The sequence below is a fragment of the Talpa occidentalis genome, unplaced genomic scaffold, assembly GCF_014898055.3.
Source record: "Talpa occidentalis isolate TD23 unplaced genomic scaffold, MPIMG_talOcc4v2.1 talOcc4.2, whole genome shotgun sequence".
Lineage (NCBI taxonomy): Eukaryota > Metazoa > Chordata > Mammalia > Eulipotyphla > Talpidae > Talpa > Talpa occidentalis.
In genome coordinates, this window is record NW_023602073.1 from 71,894,722 (window position 1) to 71,914,938 (window position 20,217).

Genomic DNA, 20,217 nt, shown 5'->3' on the forward strand with positions numbered 1-20,217 from the left:
TCCCTTTGGATTTTCTCCCAGGAATCTATAAACACTCTACACAACTATAATGGGTTTCTAACTAGAACTCTAACAGAATCCTGTCCCAGATGGGAAAAAAAGCAACAACAACAACAAAATGAAGTTGCCTGTATTTGGCTTATGATGTCATCAGTGTTTATAGTCATTGGTGTATGCAAAAAATTGTATCAGTTCATTTTCATGATGTTATGCTCACATTCTATTGACCAAAGCCAGTTCATGGCTAGCCCACCCTCCATGAAGCAGGAAAGTATGGTCCACTAAAGTCACCTGACAGCGGGCAGAGGTGTACACTGCTCTTTTAGGAAGGGCAGCAAATAGTCTACTCTACCACTGGAATCATAACAATATTTCTTATTTAAGGAACTAGTGCCCCTGCTTTAATTACCTTTTTTACTTCAGCAACTAAAAGCCAAAGATTTTTAAGCAGTTTATTTCCCCCATTGTCTGCCATTAACCCTCACCTCATTTCATTCTGTCAATTACTTCACTCACCATGCAGGGAAAGAATTCCATTCCGCACAGCCAGGAACTTGACACCATATGGGAAGAAGGAGGTAGAATCAGAACTTCCATAGAGTACAATCTGAGCTTTGCCTTGGAACGGCTTTTCCCTGGATCCAATCCGGAGCTCTCCACCATCAGAAACAAGGATGGCATGTGCCCTGAGCTCAATGGGTCCTGGATCCATGAAAATCAGCTTGCCTCCTAATGACCAAAAAAAGATAGTCAGACCCTGGGTATGAGACGCACCTCCCTTTGAGAGTTCCAGTGTCTGATAAAATCCTCTTCATTTATATAGCTCTGCTACAACTCTGACTTTTTTTTTTTAACTTGCCCTCTTTTTAAAAGACAATAGATTCAGTTATCTGTTTTTGGGCATTTGGGTTGTTTCCAGGTTTCACCTATTGTAAATAGTGCTGCAATAAACATAGGTGTATAGGTGTTCTTTTGAATGAATGTTTTTGTGTCCTTTGGGTAGATCCCTAGTAGTGGAATTGCTGGGTTGTATGGTAGCTCCATTTTTAGTAGACTGAGGAACCTCCAGACAGCTTTCCACAGTGGTTGGACCAGTTTGCACTCCCACCAGCAAACAACCCAAATACCCAAAAATAGATGACTGGATCAAGAAGATGTGGTGTATATATACACAATGGAATGTTATTCAGCAATCAGAAAGGATAAACTCATGCCATTTGCAGCAATGTAGATGGAGCTAGAAGGAATTATGCTCAGTGAAATAAGATAGAAGGAAAAAAAATATCAGATGGTTTCACTTATAACAGGAATATAGGGAAACCAACTAAAATAGAGTAAAAAAATATTAACAGTACAAAACACAGCAAAGCAAAAACGGGCAGTAATAAATCAGAGACATCCTGCAGGGGAGGAGGAGGGAGAGGGATCAGAGGGAGGGAGGGAGGAACACAGGGGACTGTGGTGATGGTCCATGGGTGACTTGGGGAAGGAAATTCTATGGGGACCTAATGTGAGGGTGTGGGGGGGAAAGCAAATATTGTTTAAAAATAAAAAAAAATTAATTTAATTTAAAAAATTGAATAAATAAATAAAGACAATAGAGTGGATCAGACCCCCACGATCAGAAGCACTACATTATTAATCCAGCTTAGGTTACCCGTCACTATTCACTGAAGCTTTATCGACATTATCTTTAATGACAACAACATAAATGTCCAACAACTTGTAAGAGATGCTAAATAAGAGATGAGACTGTCACTATGTTTAACATCTGGCAGTTTTGAAAATTCAGTTCTTTAAAAACAAAACAAAGAAACAAGTAAACAGGAAATAAGAACAAAAGAAAATAAGCCAAAAATTATAAGAATTATGGTAAAAGGAAGCATAATTAGGACTATCCTTATGACATTTGTAGCACTTGAGCTGACCTACATCATTGTGCCTTTCTCCTGATAATAAGCCCTAATTTCCTTAAGGGAGTGCTATGCTTCATTGACTAGAATTGAGTGGGACTGTCAATCTTGGGGTCCTGTCCTACCAGGGTCTGAGTCATTATGCAGGCTTCAAAAAGAAATCTGGAGCAAAGGGAAAAGCAGCCTGGAAATGATTAGATCTCAAGAATTCTAGCAGTGGTATCTGAGAAGAGTTGCAGTTTCAGAGCCTCCATCTCTCAAGTCTCTTCAAAATGCCCTGATTGTTTTCTGCTTCTACACCTGATTTTTCCAGACTTCCCTTCAATTCTTTCAGTCACTCAATAGTTTCCCTATAAATTTTCTTTTTTTAAGGGACACTTGGTTTCCGTTATTTGCAATCAAATAACCTTAACCAATGCAGATATTGTTTTTGCTCTAATGGACAAGTTTAATGAAACAGGAATTTTATTATATAATAAAAATCATTTTATGTTGCGACAAGAAATACTTAAAATATTGAAAGACATTTTTATCATTATACTGTTCTTTAAAAGTCTTTTTTGTTTGTTTGTTTACAGGAAGAGGACTATGGGTACCTGATGTGGAAGTTTACAGGTGGAGGACTACGGGTGGTAGTGTGGTAGCAAACACCTGGAAGAGGAGATCCTGTACCTGTAAATCACATACTATGTTGTAAATCAATGTTACTTGTATTATCTCATTTAAAATGATTGATCAGGGCCTCCCCGGTGGCGCAGCAGTTGAGCGCTGGGTTGCGAAGCTGCCCGCAGCCTCTGCAGCGCCGGTTCAATCCCCGGCTGCTCCCCGGCCACCGGAGGAGGGTCCCGCATGGTGCGCAGACCTCTCCTGCCGCCCGCTGCTCCCCTCAGCAGTGTACTTTGGTCCTTCTGCCTGCTCTGCTCCCCACTCTGGCTCTGGTGAATTCTCTCACCCTCCCGCGCTTCTGACTGTACCCAGTGCATGTATAAATAAATAAATCTTTTTAAAAATAAATAAATAAAATAAAATAAAATGATTGATGACCAAGAGATACACTAGAGAAAAGGCTTTTTTCACAATTAAAAAATGAGTATATTTAATCATGTATAAATTATACCTTTAAAAGCTTATGTTTTCTATATACTACGAGATACCACATCTAATTCACTAAACCTGGCTAATACAAAAATGAATGACAATACCAATGTGAGGATGTGGAGCAATGAGAATTCTCAGACATCATTATGTGCATGTAAATTGACACATTCACTAAAAGATTTTAAAATATTTGCTTTTCACATAAAACTTGTCCAATAATGTCAAAATAATTAAAGCACCCCAAATACATATATAAGCTCCAGCACACACGAACTATTAAATCTCTCTGCCTCTTATAAATGGTTTGCAGTAACACTATGAAGCGATCCACAGCCACTGCAGCACGAGTTCAATTCCCGGCCAGGGAGCTAACCCACATGGCATAGCAGACCTCTCCTGTCTTGCCTACCGCTCCCCTCAGCAGTGTATTTCAGTCAATCGTCCTGTTCTGTTCCCCACTCTGTCTCTGGTGAATCCTCTCACACACACCCCCACACCTCTGGCCTGTACCCCAGTTTGTGTGTGCATAAATAAATAAATCTTTTTTAAAAATCCAATATGCCAAAATACTGCATTGGACTGTTGACATTTTCCAGAAACTACAACTGGAAGTATTTAAACATGTACTGAAGGATTAAGAAGGAGAGAAGAAAAGGCTAAGATGCCTTTAGTCATTTTTGTTTACCTCCATCTTTGAGCAGAGATAGTGATCAATAAATATTTGACCCAGTAGTTAAATGTGGAGGCCACTGCTTCCCTGACCTTCTGTTCTAAAACTCCTTGTCAGGTTTCCCCGGCTCTCTTTATCAAGTCTTCTAGTCTTCCAAGTCACACATCATCAGCAACAATCACAGGATGTTTACTTGGACTGGAACCCTTAAAGTGTTTTTCCTCTCAGCCACAATTTAGAGCATACACCCCACACGGGTGTCTAGTTTCTTCGTGTGTGAGATATGCACGATAAGAGTTCTTCCCTGAGAATTACAATGAGACTCAGCACTGCTTCTAGATCCCTGTGTGGGTCTGACACATATCCCACCCTTCCTGCAACAGTGTCTGCTGCTGTCACCCCTCACATCTACCTCCACCTCCCCAGCTAGTGTCACTGCTATTTCTGTAGTTGCTTCATCACATAGCACAACTCCACCGCCCCCTTCCACAGTCTCAGCATTGAAAGCCCTGACTGTCTTTTGGATTTAGATCAGACTCTAAGGGAAACTATCTAAGAAGCAAGAAACAACCCTCTGGTAGTGGACAGGCTTGATGCTCGAGTGACACCCCACTGCTCACCAGACTTTCAAAAGACCTACTGACAATTCTGGCATTAATTTTCCCTCTCCTTGCCATTACCAGGACAAGAATGACCATTAGAAATGCAGTAATAATCATGAGTCTACTGTGAAGAAGAAAGAAATGAGATCTATGGTACAGGTCACCTTAAATCTACTAAGATTTTATCATGCAGTTACGTGTCATTGACATCCCACCTAATTATCTTCAACCGACCATGGAATTTCAGGACAAGACTCCTCCATTAAAAACAGTCAGGAAATCTGAACTGACCTTGAAGAGCAAGGGTATGGAATCAAGTCTCCATTATGACACTGCTATTGGCTTTGACTGACCCCCAAAAGTTCCAAAATTGCTGGGCTTCAAATTATTCCCTTCCATGTCTGTCCTACTCAATGCCATGGGTGACCTGTTTTCTCACTGTAAAGTGGAGAGTAGAATCACGCCTTCACTCACCAAGGACCCTTCAGCTCTAGAATATCTGATATCTCCATGGTTAATAATGTAGTCAAGTGTGGATTGACGCTGATAGAGCCCATTTCCCTGACACCATCTATGCTGCAGTGAACTCTGAATTGCACTTGAGAAAGGATCACATGCATAGTCAGGAATTCAAATAAGCTCACAGGGAAAACAAGGGAGCTAACATTTATTAAGCCCCTATGACATGCCATAATCTTCAGATATATTGTCTGAAATGACCTTTGAAACAGGGTCCTCCCTGGTGGCACAAGGGGTTAAGACACAGCACTAAGAAGCTACTAGCAGCCATTGCAGGACGAGTTCGATTCCCAGCCAGCCAGGGAGCTACCCACATGGCACAGCAGACCTCTCCTGTCTCTCCCACTGCTCCCCTCAGCAGTATATTTCAGTCAGTCTGCCTGTTCTGTTCCCCAATCTGTCTCTGGTGAATCCTCTCACCCTCCACACCTCTGGCTGTACCCCAGTTCTTGTATGCATAAATAAATAAATCTTTAAAAAAAGAAACAGCCTGTGAGGTTGATATCAGGTACCAAACCTCACAGAGCAGAGAGCAGGTTGAGAAGGGCTGCCTCCCCATCCAGAATAGGCAGAGGGAGCATTAGAACCCAGAACCACCAGAATCAAAAATCTCTTAATTCATCCACTTCTGCAAACCCTCCCAGGTAGCTTTTTTGTTAATTGGTGCTGTTATCATAGTGACATTTAAGTAAAAACATGTGTTAACCTAAATAGTTTGCCTATGGCTTGTTTATATATGATTATTTTAACTTTGTTAATTTAGATATACCTCCCCTCATTCCAAAAAGGATTTGAAGCCGATTATAAGGATTAGTGGTAAACTTATAAACCTGGGCTTTGTCCCTAATAAACTTAAAAACCTGGGCTTTGTCCCCAGTACCATCAAGCAAAATATGAAATATGCTGAAACAGATTGGTAGGAATTTTAAAGTGTCATGTATTGACAGGAACTAATAATGACACTAATGAAGGGAGAAAAGCACAGTCCAGAGAAAATGAGTGACTTGTGTTGGCAAAAGTACTATCAACAGAACTAATTAATTAATATCATAATCATTATTCCTGCTAAAAAGCACTCTCTCCACACTTAGTGTCAAGTATAAGGAAATCTAGGTAAACGAAGAGGAGAGTTTGATGAAAACTCCAGCTATTTTTGATTGAAATAATTATAAATGATAACCAAAGTGAAAGCTTCTTGGTGTAAAAGAATGTAAAGTTTTATTTAATTTAACCCTGTGCCAAGGCCCCAAGTGGTTCATTCTCACACTTTATTAGGTTAAAACAAACATACAGTGGGCTGCTTTAAAGGGTAGTTAGTTGGGTAAGGGAGGGCAGAGGGAGGACTTTATTTCTCAGCTTTATAGAACTTGACCCCATTTCTGCAAGCTGAAATAAAGAACAGGGCTGGAATCAGCCTTTGGCTCTGACCCTTAAATTGCTTGTTATGATTATTCATGAAAACTGAATGTGTCCCACAAGTGACCTCGGGTAATTTTATAAAAATCAATCAACCATCATTATTGTTACTTCCCCTCTAAAATAAATAAATGAACACAACTTTTTACATGTAATCATTTCTTTCCATTAACCATCTCTTTTCTTTCTTTTAAAGGGAAGTAAAAGAGACTTTTAGCAGCTAGTTAATGTTTGTAAAGTACATCAAAACTTGCTTTTGGTGAACCCTACAATTAGTCATCCTCTGTAATAACCACAAAATGATTTGGTATGTGTGTGTGTGATTGTGTGTTTTAAGAAGACAAGTACATAGTTCTATTTTGTCCCTTGCCAAAAAATTTAGAGCATACATATATTATTATTATGCAATGAGACACTGCTAAAGAGCTGGCAAGACCATCTATCTTCATTCTTTCCTTTCCATTTTTCTTGACTCTGCCCAGCTGTGCCTTCACCTGTCCACTCCACCAAAACAGATACTGTCAGGTCACAAAAGGCCACCACATTCCTAAACCCAGGGCTGAGCACTCCGATCCTTTCTTGAATAGCCAGCAGCATTTGATACAATCACTCTCTTCTTGAAGCACTTCCTTTCTCACACCCAGTGCTGCACCTCCTGGTTTTCCCTCTACCTCCCAAGCCACCCCGCCCAACCTCCTCTACCTGACTCATAGATCGTCCTGTCAGTAGGAATGTCCCAAGACTCAGTCCTTCTTCCATATTCCTTATCAGACTATGAACTCTGCCCTGGTTGTCTCATCTTGTGACTTCCACATTTGAATCTCCAAGGTCAATCTCTGCCCTGAGCTCAAACTGTCAAATATGTGTATCTAAAGACTAGCATAAGGAGAGGAAGTAACAAGTTTTTTAAGAGTGTGTCAAAGAATTAAGTGAATTAGAAGAATCAGAAGGTTGTGGTAGCTGTGGTAGCCTCCAGGAAACACTTTAAGATATGAAGGCGGTAGATGAAGATGTCATCCTCTAATGTCATTTTTAGAAGTATCAGAAGAGAAAGGATACAGAATAAGAATGCATTTGGTCAGAATGTGTATTCCAGGTGACAAAATGAGCCCAGGACAGTGACTTCATTTAAAGTATAGAGAAAAACACTCTCGGCCTTAGCACCATCTTCCCGGAAGCCTCTGCGCCATGAGGATCCCACTTACTAGATCAATCTGTGTCACCAAACTACATAAGTTATTTACTCAAAGTTTCAACTACCTAAATCTTTATATATCAAGAATCTAATTTATCTGCCTTGATTAACCTCCATCCAGTTTTTTTGTGTCAACCCAAAATAATTCCCGAAAAAATTTGGCAAGCTGTATCTCAGTCACGTTTTGTGTGTGAAATAAACATAGTTAGGAGAGCCTGTGGAATTCCCTTTCCTTGGAGGATTACTGATGAGCATCCATTTAGGATGGCTGAATTCTGCTCTGCCTGGATAAGGGGGACTGGCTGAGGGATTGGGCACATTTGGGGTACATGGTTGACTCTACAACACCATGTTACTGTGGAGGTGAGAGTCAGGAGAAGGTAAGAAAGGGAGAAGAGTAACACTGAGGGAAGGCAGGCACCGCCCAGAAGCCTGCCTTGTGATGGGGATGCACACAGCTTCCTTTGTTGGCAAGATCCGGATTAGACTTTTGCCTGATCCACTGGAGCAGAGCCTAGAAGCCTTCGAGGTGGGCTTGTCCCCAGCCAGAGAGGCGGAAAATCAATTTGGCTGGCAAACGAGAGCCCCCAAGAGCTCAGTGCACGCTCCATAATCCTATCCACTAGCAGCTCAGGATATAGATGCCTGAGCCCTCACATATTCATGGGGGATGTGAGGCATAAATCAGGCTTTAAGGATTGGGGGCAAAGGGAATGGACTCTCTGGCTGGCTACTAATTAATCAAGCACAGAACACCTAAACCTAGCAACCTGGGAGGCAGTCACACAATCACAGACACAGGCTCTGCTGCTGCTGCGTCTCCCAATTTTTTTTCCATTTCAATTAAAATAGATATCGGATGAATTTTTCCCCTTTAGCTGAGGCTGCTTATGCATCCCCCTGTTCTTCCTTTAATTAAAAAACATGCTTATTGCAATACTTGCCAGAATCACTTTAACGGTATTTTAATTGTAATGTCTCTGCCTGATTAAAAAAAGAAAATATGAACTGAAAGTGTTTGCAAAAATGTTCTCAGAATGCAGGAAAAGAATAACACACCTCCCCGGAATAGACGCCATGTATTAATTCTTTAAGTTGAACAGGTACCATAGAGAGAGAAAAAATATCTGAAATGATATCACCAATTCAGAGCTGCTAAGAAGTGGGAGCAATTGTTTTCACCAGCTCAGGTTTCCCTGGCAGAATAGAAAATTCTGACTAAAATTCTGACTAAAAATGTCATGTTTTGGAGAGACCCATTCAGTGCAGACAGTCACATTTCTACTGTTCCTTGCAAAAGGTTTCATAGCCTTCAGGAAAAAAAGTAGCTTGGTCAGGATAATTAGCTTCAGTCCTGACAATTCTATATAGTTGCCTTTATTGTTTTCGGCTAGTAGTTCTCCAACTTGAACAGGCTCAGAATCACCTGGAGGTCTTAAAACACAAAGTAGTGGATTCTCACTCCTAGCGTAGATTTGCTGTGGGGTCCCAAAATTTGCATTCTTAGCAAGTTCCTGCATGGATGACCTGGGATCATACTTTGAGGGCCACAGCTCTGGGAAATGGCTAACTTGCTCTAGGTGTCCACAGTCGTGTGGAGTCTGCTACCAGCTAACAGGTTGAGAAATACAAGGCTGGGAACTCCGACCAAGTCCTTCATCATTTAACCAACATTTGCTGTTATTTTTAGTCCTTCTGTAGGTGCTGAAATAAAAATTTTTTAAAGTTCACTCTCTACCTCCAGAAGGTCACAGTGAATTGTTTCAGGTAAGTGGAAATGTCCTGGTTTAAGTGCCCGGATCAGCTTCACAGATAGCTAAGAAAGAAGGTAAAGGTTATGCAACTCAGGCTTTTACATTTCTTTAAAACATAAAACTAAGTTAACCTTATAAATGGATTAAGTCTGCACTAATTACAAATTATAAGCACATTTATAGAAGAGAAACTATACAGAAATATTTGAAGAAACTCAAACACTGAGTTATTCATAAATGTCTTTGTCATTATAGTTACTGTCATCAATTATTATTTAACTAAGCCTTGGTTTCCTTTCTACCTCCAGAAAACCATTACTTCCTTTTTACCAACAAAGCTTCTGACATTGATGTTCTAAGACTCTCAGCTATTGCACAAATTTCTAAAAAGTCACTTCGGATCTCAGGGTGGGGAAAAAAAACCTATCTATAAGGAGAAATAGAAAAAAAAAAAAACTGTCTCTTGCCTAAAGTCTGTAGCAGGTAGGTAAAACTCTCCCTAGCTACCAAGTTACTCATTCATTCAAATAATCTTCTTTTTCTTTATCAAAGTTTAATTAGCATTGACCCAGTCATATTTTTTACTAATCATGCAATTTAATACATTTCTCTGAGAAATCTGCTTATTTGAAAGATTCCAAATACAATTATTCTCTGAATATTGTATGTATACATTATTTGGCTGTATCGTGATAATTTTAGAAATGAAAAATAACAGTTGCTTCCTCATAGTATTTTTTTTTCATCAGACCACTTCCCATATTCACTCTCACCCAGAAATATTGCAGTACACAAGAAATAATAGTAATGAAATGCAAAGTCTCCAACAAATTTTAAGCTACACAAGAATCCCAGACACAGAAGCATCCCAGATTTCGAGCTCCACTCCTAGTCTGGATAAACAGGATGTGGGAATCATTAATCAACAAATGAGGTAGAGAGGCAAGGAGAGACCGAGTCCAAAGAGACCCTGCAAGCCAAATTAAGGAGTTTAGACTTGATCTTAAAGGCTAATGGAAAGTCAAAAAGGATTTTAAGTAAGGAAGTTTGAAACACTTATCTTACATTACTGAAGATATTATAGCTTCTGTGCTAGGGCGCAACGGGTCCATTTTGGTAGCATTTTTCATGCTACAATATCCAAGACATAAAACTGTAAGTTGTTTAATATCTATCTGTCTGTTTGCCCATCTATTGAAAGCATGTCCTTTCTCACAGCAATGCCTTATCTTTCATTTAAGGCTAATCAAGTGTGTCTGGGACTGTTCTCTGGAAGTAAATCATGTAAGTCATTGTCTGATTGGAAAAAATAAGGGGTTTCAGAGCCAAGTGTCCCCCACACTAAAAAGCCTTTGTCTCTGATCTCCTGATACACGAATAGTAAATAAAATTGGTCACTGTCTGGACTAATCCACTAATATATGAGGCTACCAGGAAAGACTCTGATCACAGTGAAATTCACAACTAACAATCTGCCTCTTGAGATCAGAAATTCATTCATTAGTTCTTTCGTTCAGCAATTATTACTATTATTACAATTATTACTCTATCTGCCTGCAGATATAAATGCAAAGGTGAGCACAACCAGAACTGGCTCCTGCTTTCTTAGGCTATAGCCTAGATTGCACTGTCCCCAATAGTAGAGAGAAGAAATAAACACACCCTGATACTAATCCTGTAAAGAATGGATAGAAAGTCATTCAAGTTCTTAGCCAATTCAAACTTCTATCAGTGACACACATAGCTTGGGATACTGCTGGCAAAGACCCCTCATAAAATAAGTAACACCAGCTTGTCATCAAGACTGACACATAGATGCTCAAGGTAAAAGGAGTCAAGGGTAGATTTCAAAAAGTCAAGGTAACTCTTTCAATGTCAAAGTCTTTATCAGTCTTCCCCTTTAAATTAGTGTATATTCCAGCCATTTCTGGAGACCATGCTTGCAAGCATGGGAGGCTTACCAGCTCCTTAACTGTGCTTCTCCTCAAGGTTGCACATACAAATAATATTAACATCCAGCAGAGGTTTACAAAACCCACTCTTCTCCTCCAAAGGGCAGGGAGTCACCATCAGTTCCTCTCTATGCATTGAATGGAGAACTACCGCCTTACCCAAAGCTACAAGAGAGTCAGGGGCTGCTTCAAATTTGAACTCGGGTCCGCAGTTTACAGCCCAAACTGCCATGAGTCACCCTTGCTGCATTCTCTGTGCATAATGATTCCATCCCCTGCCTTGGAGGATAGCTGTGCTTCAGCTGAGAAAGGAAGCAACTCAATCTCCTTTTATAGCCAACCTGCACTCAAATTACTTTCAACTTACCAATTTCCAACACATGCTACCAGTCCACAAAACCCTCTTCTGTTGACCAAGACTTTGCATAGTTATGAGAGAAAGAATTATTTTTGCCAAATACGTGATTTTTGTCAAAAATCTAGTCTAGCTTTAAATAGAATTCCTTTAAAATTAAGGTGGTATCTGTGAAGTCTTAAGACTGTCAGGCAGAGATAGTCTGCCCAGTGATTCACACAGAACTGAAGCCCAGAGAGAGCACCAGTGATGTCCCAGGAAAATGTGGCTTTGCAGCAATCCTAGATTACTTCACTGGGAAGGGGTACTTGATGCACAAAGCTACAAAAAATGAGGCAGTTTGATGCTAACTAAAAGGAACAAATTGTATGATCCCTGGGGTAAAAAAGGCTGCGCTGGGAATAAGACTCAATCTCACTCTGAAATCCTCAACTCCTTAGTAAAGATAAAGAAACTCTGCAATGAACCTGATAGCAGGTCAAAAGAAGATGCATCATCTCAACAAAGAATATGCATTGCTGGGCTGTAGAAATTCCAAATATAATAATAGACTAAAAAGACACATATCCTCAAAACTGTGGACTAAAATAGAAAATAGAGACTGTGAGACCACATTCCAAACAAACAGCACTAGAAAAACACACTTCCACAAAGTCACAATAAAAAGGAGAATAAGGGCCTCACCTGATGGCACAGGCAGTTGAGCGTTGGGCTGGGAAGCTGCCCACAGCCTCTGCAATGCCGGTTCGATCCCTGGCCGCCGGTGAGGGTCCCACATGGCACAACAAACCTCTCCTGCTGTGCCCGCTGCTCCCCTCAGCAGTGTATTTCATCAGTCTGCGTGTTCTGTTCCCTACTCTGGTGAATTCTCTCACCCTCCCGCGCTTCTGACTGTACCCAGTGCTTGTATAAATAAATAAATATATATATATTTAAATAAATAAATAAAAATAAAAAGGAGAATGAAGGTCACCAAGCAAGTAAACCACTACTTCCAACTCTCTAGCCTTCCCTTCCTTGCCATAGAAAGAAAAACACTTCAGTACGCAATCTGAAGATAACAGAAGCAAGTGATCCAAAGTCTTTATTACCAAGTTAATTCTTTCAGTAATCCAGTTTGCTTTGTATATAGAAGTAGCCACTATCTGCAAATAAAGTTGCATCAGAGATCTGATTTTCAGCCATCTTTTCTGTTATCCTGTCTGTCCAAAAGAAACAAGTAACATGAATGAGGGCTTACTCTGGACAAAGGCTTGTGTTAAGAGCTTTACCAATATCCTCCCCCTTAATATTCAAAATGTCCATTAAGTTGGGTGAGACATTGTGGCCTTGCCACACAAATGCAAACAATGAATGTCAGTTGACATTGTTACTGTTTCTGTTATCATAGCTAATGAGGAGAAACCTGAAGTTTAAGGAGACTATGCAACTGCCAAGGTCACAGCTCTGGGAAGGAGGTGAGCCCAGACTCAGATTCTGTTCTTCCTGGCTCAAAAGCCTGCCAAGCATTTAACTGCATTGGTATACACCAGTAGACCAAGAAATAGAAAATCGCATTAAAGGAAACCAGTGCACTGTTAAGCTGCAATAGAAACTGGAAACAAATTTCTGTTCAAGTATTTTAAAGTGATGGGATTGTAAGTAGTAAGAAACTACGACTTATCTTCCTTTTGAAAGCCCAACCCAAGAGAAGAGAGATTTCTAGAGTTCATCCTCCCCTAATTGACCCTTTGTTAACCCTTATCTCTAGGTCACTTCTGGTCAAGCTGCTTGACCTCCAGAATAGAGAGAGATTCATTGATTCATTCAGAAAATATGCACACTTCTCTAACTACACATGCAAGTCCAAGATCCTTACTCAGGATATGTAATGGTTGTGACAAGAGGGTAACATTCCTTCTTTGTTATTATGGGCTCATCATAATTACTAGGAATAAAATAATAAATTTTAATTCAGTGATGCCTATGGCCTTTGGGCATCTTAACATAAAAGAACGAAAATATAATTAACTAAATCAAGGCAATGCCTATTTCCATCCCAGCTCATTAGTATTAATTGATTGGTTTAATTCTCTTTTGTGCTTAACAGTACGCCCTAAAAAATATTTTTAAAAGGAGGGGGGACATAGGAGAAGTAGAAATGGTAAGTAGACAGAAGTTCTGGATCTTTTGCTAATGAAGACAAAATAACGACAAATATGACTTTTACCATAGCCACAAAATAATCTGCGAATTTACAATCAAGTTCAGATCTGTACATAGAGCATCAGAAATAATGGCAAAAACTTTGCCTCTGTTACCATTTCCCAATTGCCTCAAAGAAATTTGTAATCCTCCTTTCTACTATATATTAATATAAGTTGTGAGAAAAAACGCCAATTCTATTTTATAGATGGTAATATAAGAAAGGCACAGAGATTTCAAGATTCTTGAGGGCCATATGCAGAAGGGTTAGTTTTCCTGATGTAAGCCTACTCCTCTGTATGTTAAGATGCTGGCTTCTATGAATGGAAAAATAATATTGAGGATGCAATATTTTCATAAAGTAGTACCAAATGTAGTTCTTCAATGATTTGGTTTGGCTTTTATTTAGCTCTAATCCTTTTAAAGTGTTTACACACTTATGTAGAATGTACTTTTTATAATATTTTAGAAATTACTAAGAAAGTGCTTCCACTATACTGTATTATATTTTGGCTTTTAAATCTTTTGAAGCAATTATTTTTTACCTGAAATTTTTATCCTTTATCTCAGCCAATAGATGGCATCAGGAAAAATAAAACTCCACTCAGCTATTTTTCCAACACCATGAATGGATATAAAAAAGATAAGACAGTAGCAGAAATTCAGAGTGAACAGATGATGGTGATGATGGTGATGGTGGTGATGATGATAATGATTCAATTTTATATTTGAATAGCTTTTTATTATCCCTCAAGTATTATCACACAAATTATAGACCAAGAAAAGACATCAGAGGTTTAGAGCTAAGCTACATCAACCAGATATTGGAGAATCGTGGTTCCACACCAATGAAGGCATTTTTCAAATGCCTTTTAGAAACAGAAAAATAACTTACCAGTAGACCTTATAATCCTAATAACTCATACTGACATGTATATGTATGTGTATGGATGAATATTTATGTGTACATGTGTGTTTGCTTGTATACATTTGTATATGTGGGAGTATTTGTGTATCAGCACAATGAGGAACTGAGAAAGTAAACTAGTTTGGAAAAGTGATATTTCAGAGAGAAAGACTTTAAAAATTACACTTCTTAAATTTTATCCTGGACCTTAACTCAGCACCATTTTACTTGTCCCTTCATTCAACAACCAATATATATATTTTTTGTGCCCTCATCATGTATCAGGCACTGTGCAAGACACTGAAGAGATGGTGGTAAATATATTTTGAAGTTCTTTGCCATTTTGAGTTTATTTTAGCAGAGAAAACAGACTGTAAACAAATAAGGCAATTTATAATATGCCATGTGGTAACAAGATGTATGAAGAAAAACATAGCAAAATGAAAGAATAGAGAGTAATAGAATAGGGATGGTTATAATTTTAGAAAAGAACCAGCAAGGACTATCTGACATGTTGACATGTCTTCAAAGAGCAAATGAAATAAATGAGATATGCACATGAATATCTGGAGGAAGAACATTCCGGGCAAAAGATTATGTGCAAAGGCCCTGAGGCAAGTGGGTACCTCCTACAACCATGAAAGAGCTAGAGCATGGTGAATGAGGAAGACAAGACCAACCAGGGCATCAATAATGGTATGAGCTATAGATTTTTCTCTTAGAAGACATACAAAGTCATGGAGTGGAGGGGTGGGTGGTTGAGGAAAGAAGTGAGAAGATTTCACTTATTTTTAAAGGATATGCACAATAAATTATTCCTATTTTAGTGTACAGCATAAAAGTCAAATATCAATAACATATATATTAAGTCTGTTTATCACAAAAAATAATTACAGAGATGGGCAGTCCCAGTTACCACGCTACTATAGCAACTTCAAAGTCATCAGGGTACAGGGCTTCTTCTAGTCTGCTTCTTCCCCATTCTTAATCAGTCATCTCATGATCAAAGATAGCAGCTGGAAATACAGCTGTCATATTTATTTTCCAGGAAATAAGGAGGAGGAGAAAGAAAGGACAAGGACAAATAGAGTGAGTTGCCCACTGGGTCAGCTCTATTTCAGCAATGTTTCTAGACATTCTGGCCCATACTTCCCATACATCTCACTGGCCAACTCTCAGTCATGGGCTATGTCCAGCTATAGAGGAGGCCATCTTACATTGCTGCCCCAAAGAAAAATGTGGTTCTGCTTCTAAGAAAAACAAAGAATTAGAAACATGGGAATCAGCTAAGAGACCATTGGGAATGGTCCCAGCCAGAAAGTATTTAGTTAGGACTAGAGTGTTATCAATGGAGGTGATGACATGAGACACATGTTGAAAATCTGGCCAATAAGACTCAATGGTGAATCATGGGATGAGAGAAAAAGCAGCAGGTCTCCAAGGCTTGGGGCCTGAACCACTGAACACCTGCTATTTCACTAAGTGAGATGAGAACTTACTTAAAAGTTGACTCTGTGTGCATACTCCATGTGTCTGAGGTAAGTTCTGATCACAGAACTTACCTTCTGAGGTAAGTTCTGATCACAGAACTTACCTCAGAATACCTCAGACACAAAGGATATGGTCTCCATGTTCTTGCTTCTATCCAAGTCTAATCTTACATTTTTGATACTCTAATTACTTCTGTCCACATTCTGCCTTACTCTCTGCATCACATATTTTAAAACTAAAAATGTTCCTCTTATATTTGTTCCCTAGTTAGCTTTTCTTTAATGATAATGCACATTTCTCACATTAGGTATTATTTTTAACTTTTTTAAAATCTCGCACAGAGTTCCTAGGTATTTGCAAGTCATCTGTTGACTCTGATCTCTATGATAAAAAATCTCAGATTTTACTCTGGCCAACTCTGCTCCCTGCCAACAACTCCCCTAGGTTACTTGAACAGAAACTGGTATCCACTACTTAACCTCACATTCCTACCAATTGTCCTAACCCATCTCATTTATTCTAAATAAAGATGAAAGCAAAATATTGCCTGAACCAGGAATAATGAAAAGAAGGAAAAAGCCATTATTGGAAGGTGGTAGCCAGGAGCAAGTATTTAGTTTGCTCAGATCTTAACATCTCTAAGAAGCCAAGTATATGTTCCACATGCCCTTGCCTGTTTCTTAGCCTTTGCTCTGCTTCTGCTGCCTTTTCTCTATCTTCATTCTCTGGCCCTACCAACACCATTCCTTGATTGTACATTAACCTGGAAGTAACAGGTGACCCAGAAAATTACTGGTACAGGAATTTTAGCTAGGAAACTTCTCCACAAAAGTCTCAATATGAGGCAAAGGATATCCCTTCCTCCAGTAGAACTTGGCTAAAGGTGTGCAAAGGGCATCTTTTCTCTGAGATGAGGTTTGAAGTCTGTAGTTTTCTTTTGTCATTCCTAATCCTTTCCTTAGGTATTTGATAGCTGTCAATAAGCAAGTACTCTGACCCCATAGTCACAGAACACAAACATACACGCACGTGCACACACACACACACACACCGAGCAAGCGAGAGAGAGAGAGAGAGAGAGAGAGAGAGAGAGAGAGAGAGAGAGAGAGATCAAGAATCTAAGCTGATAGACTATTTTCCCTAAAGAGTACTAATTAACTGATTTGCCTGAAAACTCCTTGCTACTATAGGGGGAAAAAACTAACTTCCAGAAGGTGGAATGATAAAACTTCTGTTCAGAAGAATCTGATTCTATCTAAAAGCAACAGGTATCAAAACTGCATCAGTCTATCCTCCACACTGTTTTATTTTCCCTCATGCAGCCATGTTCTTACTTTAACAAGAACAAGTGCTCCTGTAAGTATTAAATACACTTATGGTAAAAAAAAATAGAGTTTTAGTGCAGAGTTTTAAAGATATCCATAACTAATCACATTTCCCAAGCACTTTTCATTTGCCAGTGAACAGAGTCTCTTTGATAACCACCCCTCATTATCAGTCCCTGAAGAAGGCGATGAATTTTATTCTCATTTGACAGATAAGGAAGCAAGCACACAAAGCTGAAATAACTGACTTAGTTACTTGATGATGTGGTAGAGGAGTTGAAATTTGAATTCTCAGTCTCTTCCAGCTTCCCAGACCCTGGAGCTATGTGGCCAGTTTTGCAATAAGGAAGACTATTTATATGACTTTCCATGGGACCAGGAAGTCAAAACCACAACAGGGTAAAAGCAGGAAGACATTGCTTTGTTGGCAGGGAATTTCAAAGGCAGCAGCATTAAGCGATTTCAGAGTATTTTGCTATATTGTGGGGGTTGCCCTGGATGAGCATGACTACAAAGTGCTTGAATAAAGAAGCATATTCTTTGAGAAGACTCTTAACCTTCTTGTATTTGAAAAATTAAAATAATCAAGCTCTGTGTTTATAAGAATCAAAAGAAAGGGGTTCTACTTTGATTCCTCTGGCCACTTCTTCCTTTTCATATTAAAACATCAAATTTGTCTGAGAATAAATTGCCAAGTGCTGAAACTTACCCTAAAAGTTCTCTTCCACCCTGCCCCTTAAAATTGATAGACAATTACAAAATGATGCCACCACCCATCATCAACCTCCACAAACCTTTAATATGCACGAAGTTGAGGATGCTGGTATTGGTGTCAAGCAGTAGCAATTGGCCTTTCTCCACCGTGACGTTGTCGCCATCTTGTGGCAATATTTCTGGAAACCAGCTGTGAGCCCTGGACCATCTCTGGCAGAACTGAAAAGAAAGGTTGCCCTAGAAAATAGAATTTTTGTTTTGTTTTAAAACAGGAGAGTACAGATGATAAATTAAAATAGAAACTTCTTGAACTAAAATTAATGTAAAGTGGCTCAGCAAAAGTAGTCACCCTCTTCCTCAACCAAAACATCAACCTGGAAAATATACAAGCATCTACATCAAGTTGGACTTGATGTGCCTCTGTGCCAGTTTCTGAAATTCTCAACAACATGCTGGTGATGTTTCCTTACGTTTTTCCCAGCACAGGCCTCCCTCTACCTAACAGATGGGGTCGATTCCATTTTTTATTTTTACAGATATGTATTGAGTCTTGGAAAAAAGTCATAAATAGCCTAGAATAGAGAGAATTAAAATGTTCTGCTTGATGGGTGGCATTTTGCTTTATGTAATTGATATCATTTTTCACTGGCTCTACTGCCAAAGTGTCCCTGTTTTATAGGAACATTCCTCTTTCCAAGTGCTTAGCTCCATTCTCCTACTCTGACTTTTTTGATATCATTTTTTGCTTTCCTTCTGTGCTTGGTGCATCAGTGCTGAAAAAGTTCATGCATAGGTGAGATGCCACAGACTTCAAATGACAGCCTGGAACCTGTGAGTGAGGAGGGCCAAGGATCTGGCTTGAAAAGTCCAAAGGAAGAAGCACCTCCTCTTCATACTAATCTTCATTCTCCCTCCAAAACTTTTGGCTTTCCAGTTAATTTTTGGTCCCCTTGATATCAGATGTTTTTCAAGACAAATGCATCACAAGAAGGAGTATTTGCCTTGTGAAAGAGGCTGAGCACATATCTGAATGTGTTCTGCATTTATGGGACCATAATTATGAAAATATAATGACATCAAAACAGAGAATCACAAAACAGTGATTCCATCAAGGTAACACATACAACATGTGTATGCCTCTCTCCACACAATTCTTCTTCCCACCCATATTCCAAGCAAATGTGAAGCCTGAATTCCTATTAAATAGCTGCCTAGAAGGTCCTCTCGTGAGGCTTAGAGGCAGATGGGCATAGATCGTTAAGAAGAGAAGGCATTTTATAATCGCAATAACTATACCTACAGAGAGCACAGTGCCCTGAAGTAGTTCTAAGACAGAAAAGGAAAAATATGTTACCAAAAGAGTTTGTGGACTTGGAAAGAGAGAATACTGACTGTTCTCCACCACCATCACTAATAGTCCTGAGTTGCAAACCAGCCCCATCCATCACCAACCAGGATTTGGGATAGGGAAAAAGTAGGTCTTTTCCTTGTCTACATCTATAAAGGAGAAATACAGGCTAGAGACCCCTCCCAATGGAAAGGCATCAGGTGTAGTCATGAGCAGCCCTAGCATCACAGCCTGGGTGAAGCATGACTATGTTAGAAGCTGGATGAACCCTGTCCCCACGATGCCATCTGTGGATCACATGGCGGGTGAGAATTTTTGCTCTCTACTGATTACATACTAACACCAGACATATGGAGGTAAATTTACAAAATGCTGTTTATCAGGCTATAAAGTGCACATTCTGATAATCCTTTAATTCACTCCCATAGAATCCACAGAGAGGAAAGGAAAGCAAGCAGGAAGAAAGCGGAGTGGAATAAAGTGGTAGTGAGTGGAAAAAACTGAACTAGATGAAGATGGTAAAGTCAACTGCTGAGCAGGGTGGACCAGATTATCTGTAACACCAGCTCAGGGTCCACTAGAAAAGCAAATTTGAAGAAGTTTGGATTTCTACTGGTCAGATGTAAAAGACACTAGAGAAATCCTAACCTCTTCATTTTAAAGAGGATGTTTCAACAGTATTTCACAGCTCATGGTGTTTAAAGTGTAAGAGACTCCCTCAGTGCCACCACAAAGAAATCAAAAGCTCAGGAGGTGGGAACCGAGGATCTGTCA

General features: G+C 39.4%; 1 protein-coding gene across 3 annotated transcripts in view; it reads right to left on the minus strand.

Annotated features, from left to right (window-relative positions):
- Positions 1-20,217, minus strand: part of PKHD1 (PKHD1 ciliary IPT domain containing fibrocystin/polyductin) — a 445,188-nt gene that overhangs the window by 296,583 nt on the left and 128,388 nt on the right. For all 3 annotated transcript variants that reach the window (XM_054698860.1, XM_037519857.2, XM_054698859.1), the window contains exons 37-38: positions 18,176-18,332; positions 517-729 (exon numbers count right to left, since the gene is read on the minus strand). In XM_054698860.1, coding sequence (XP_054554835.1) covers positions 517-729; positions 18,176-18,332 — 370 coding nt within the window. The remainder of the gene's footprint in view (positions 1-516; positions 730-18,175; positions 18,333-20,217) is intronic.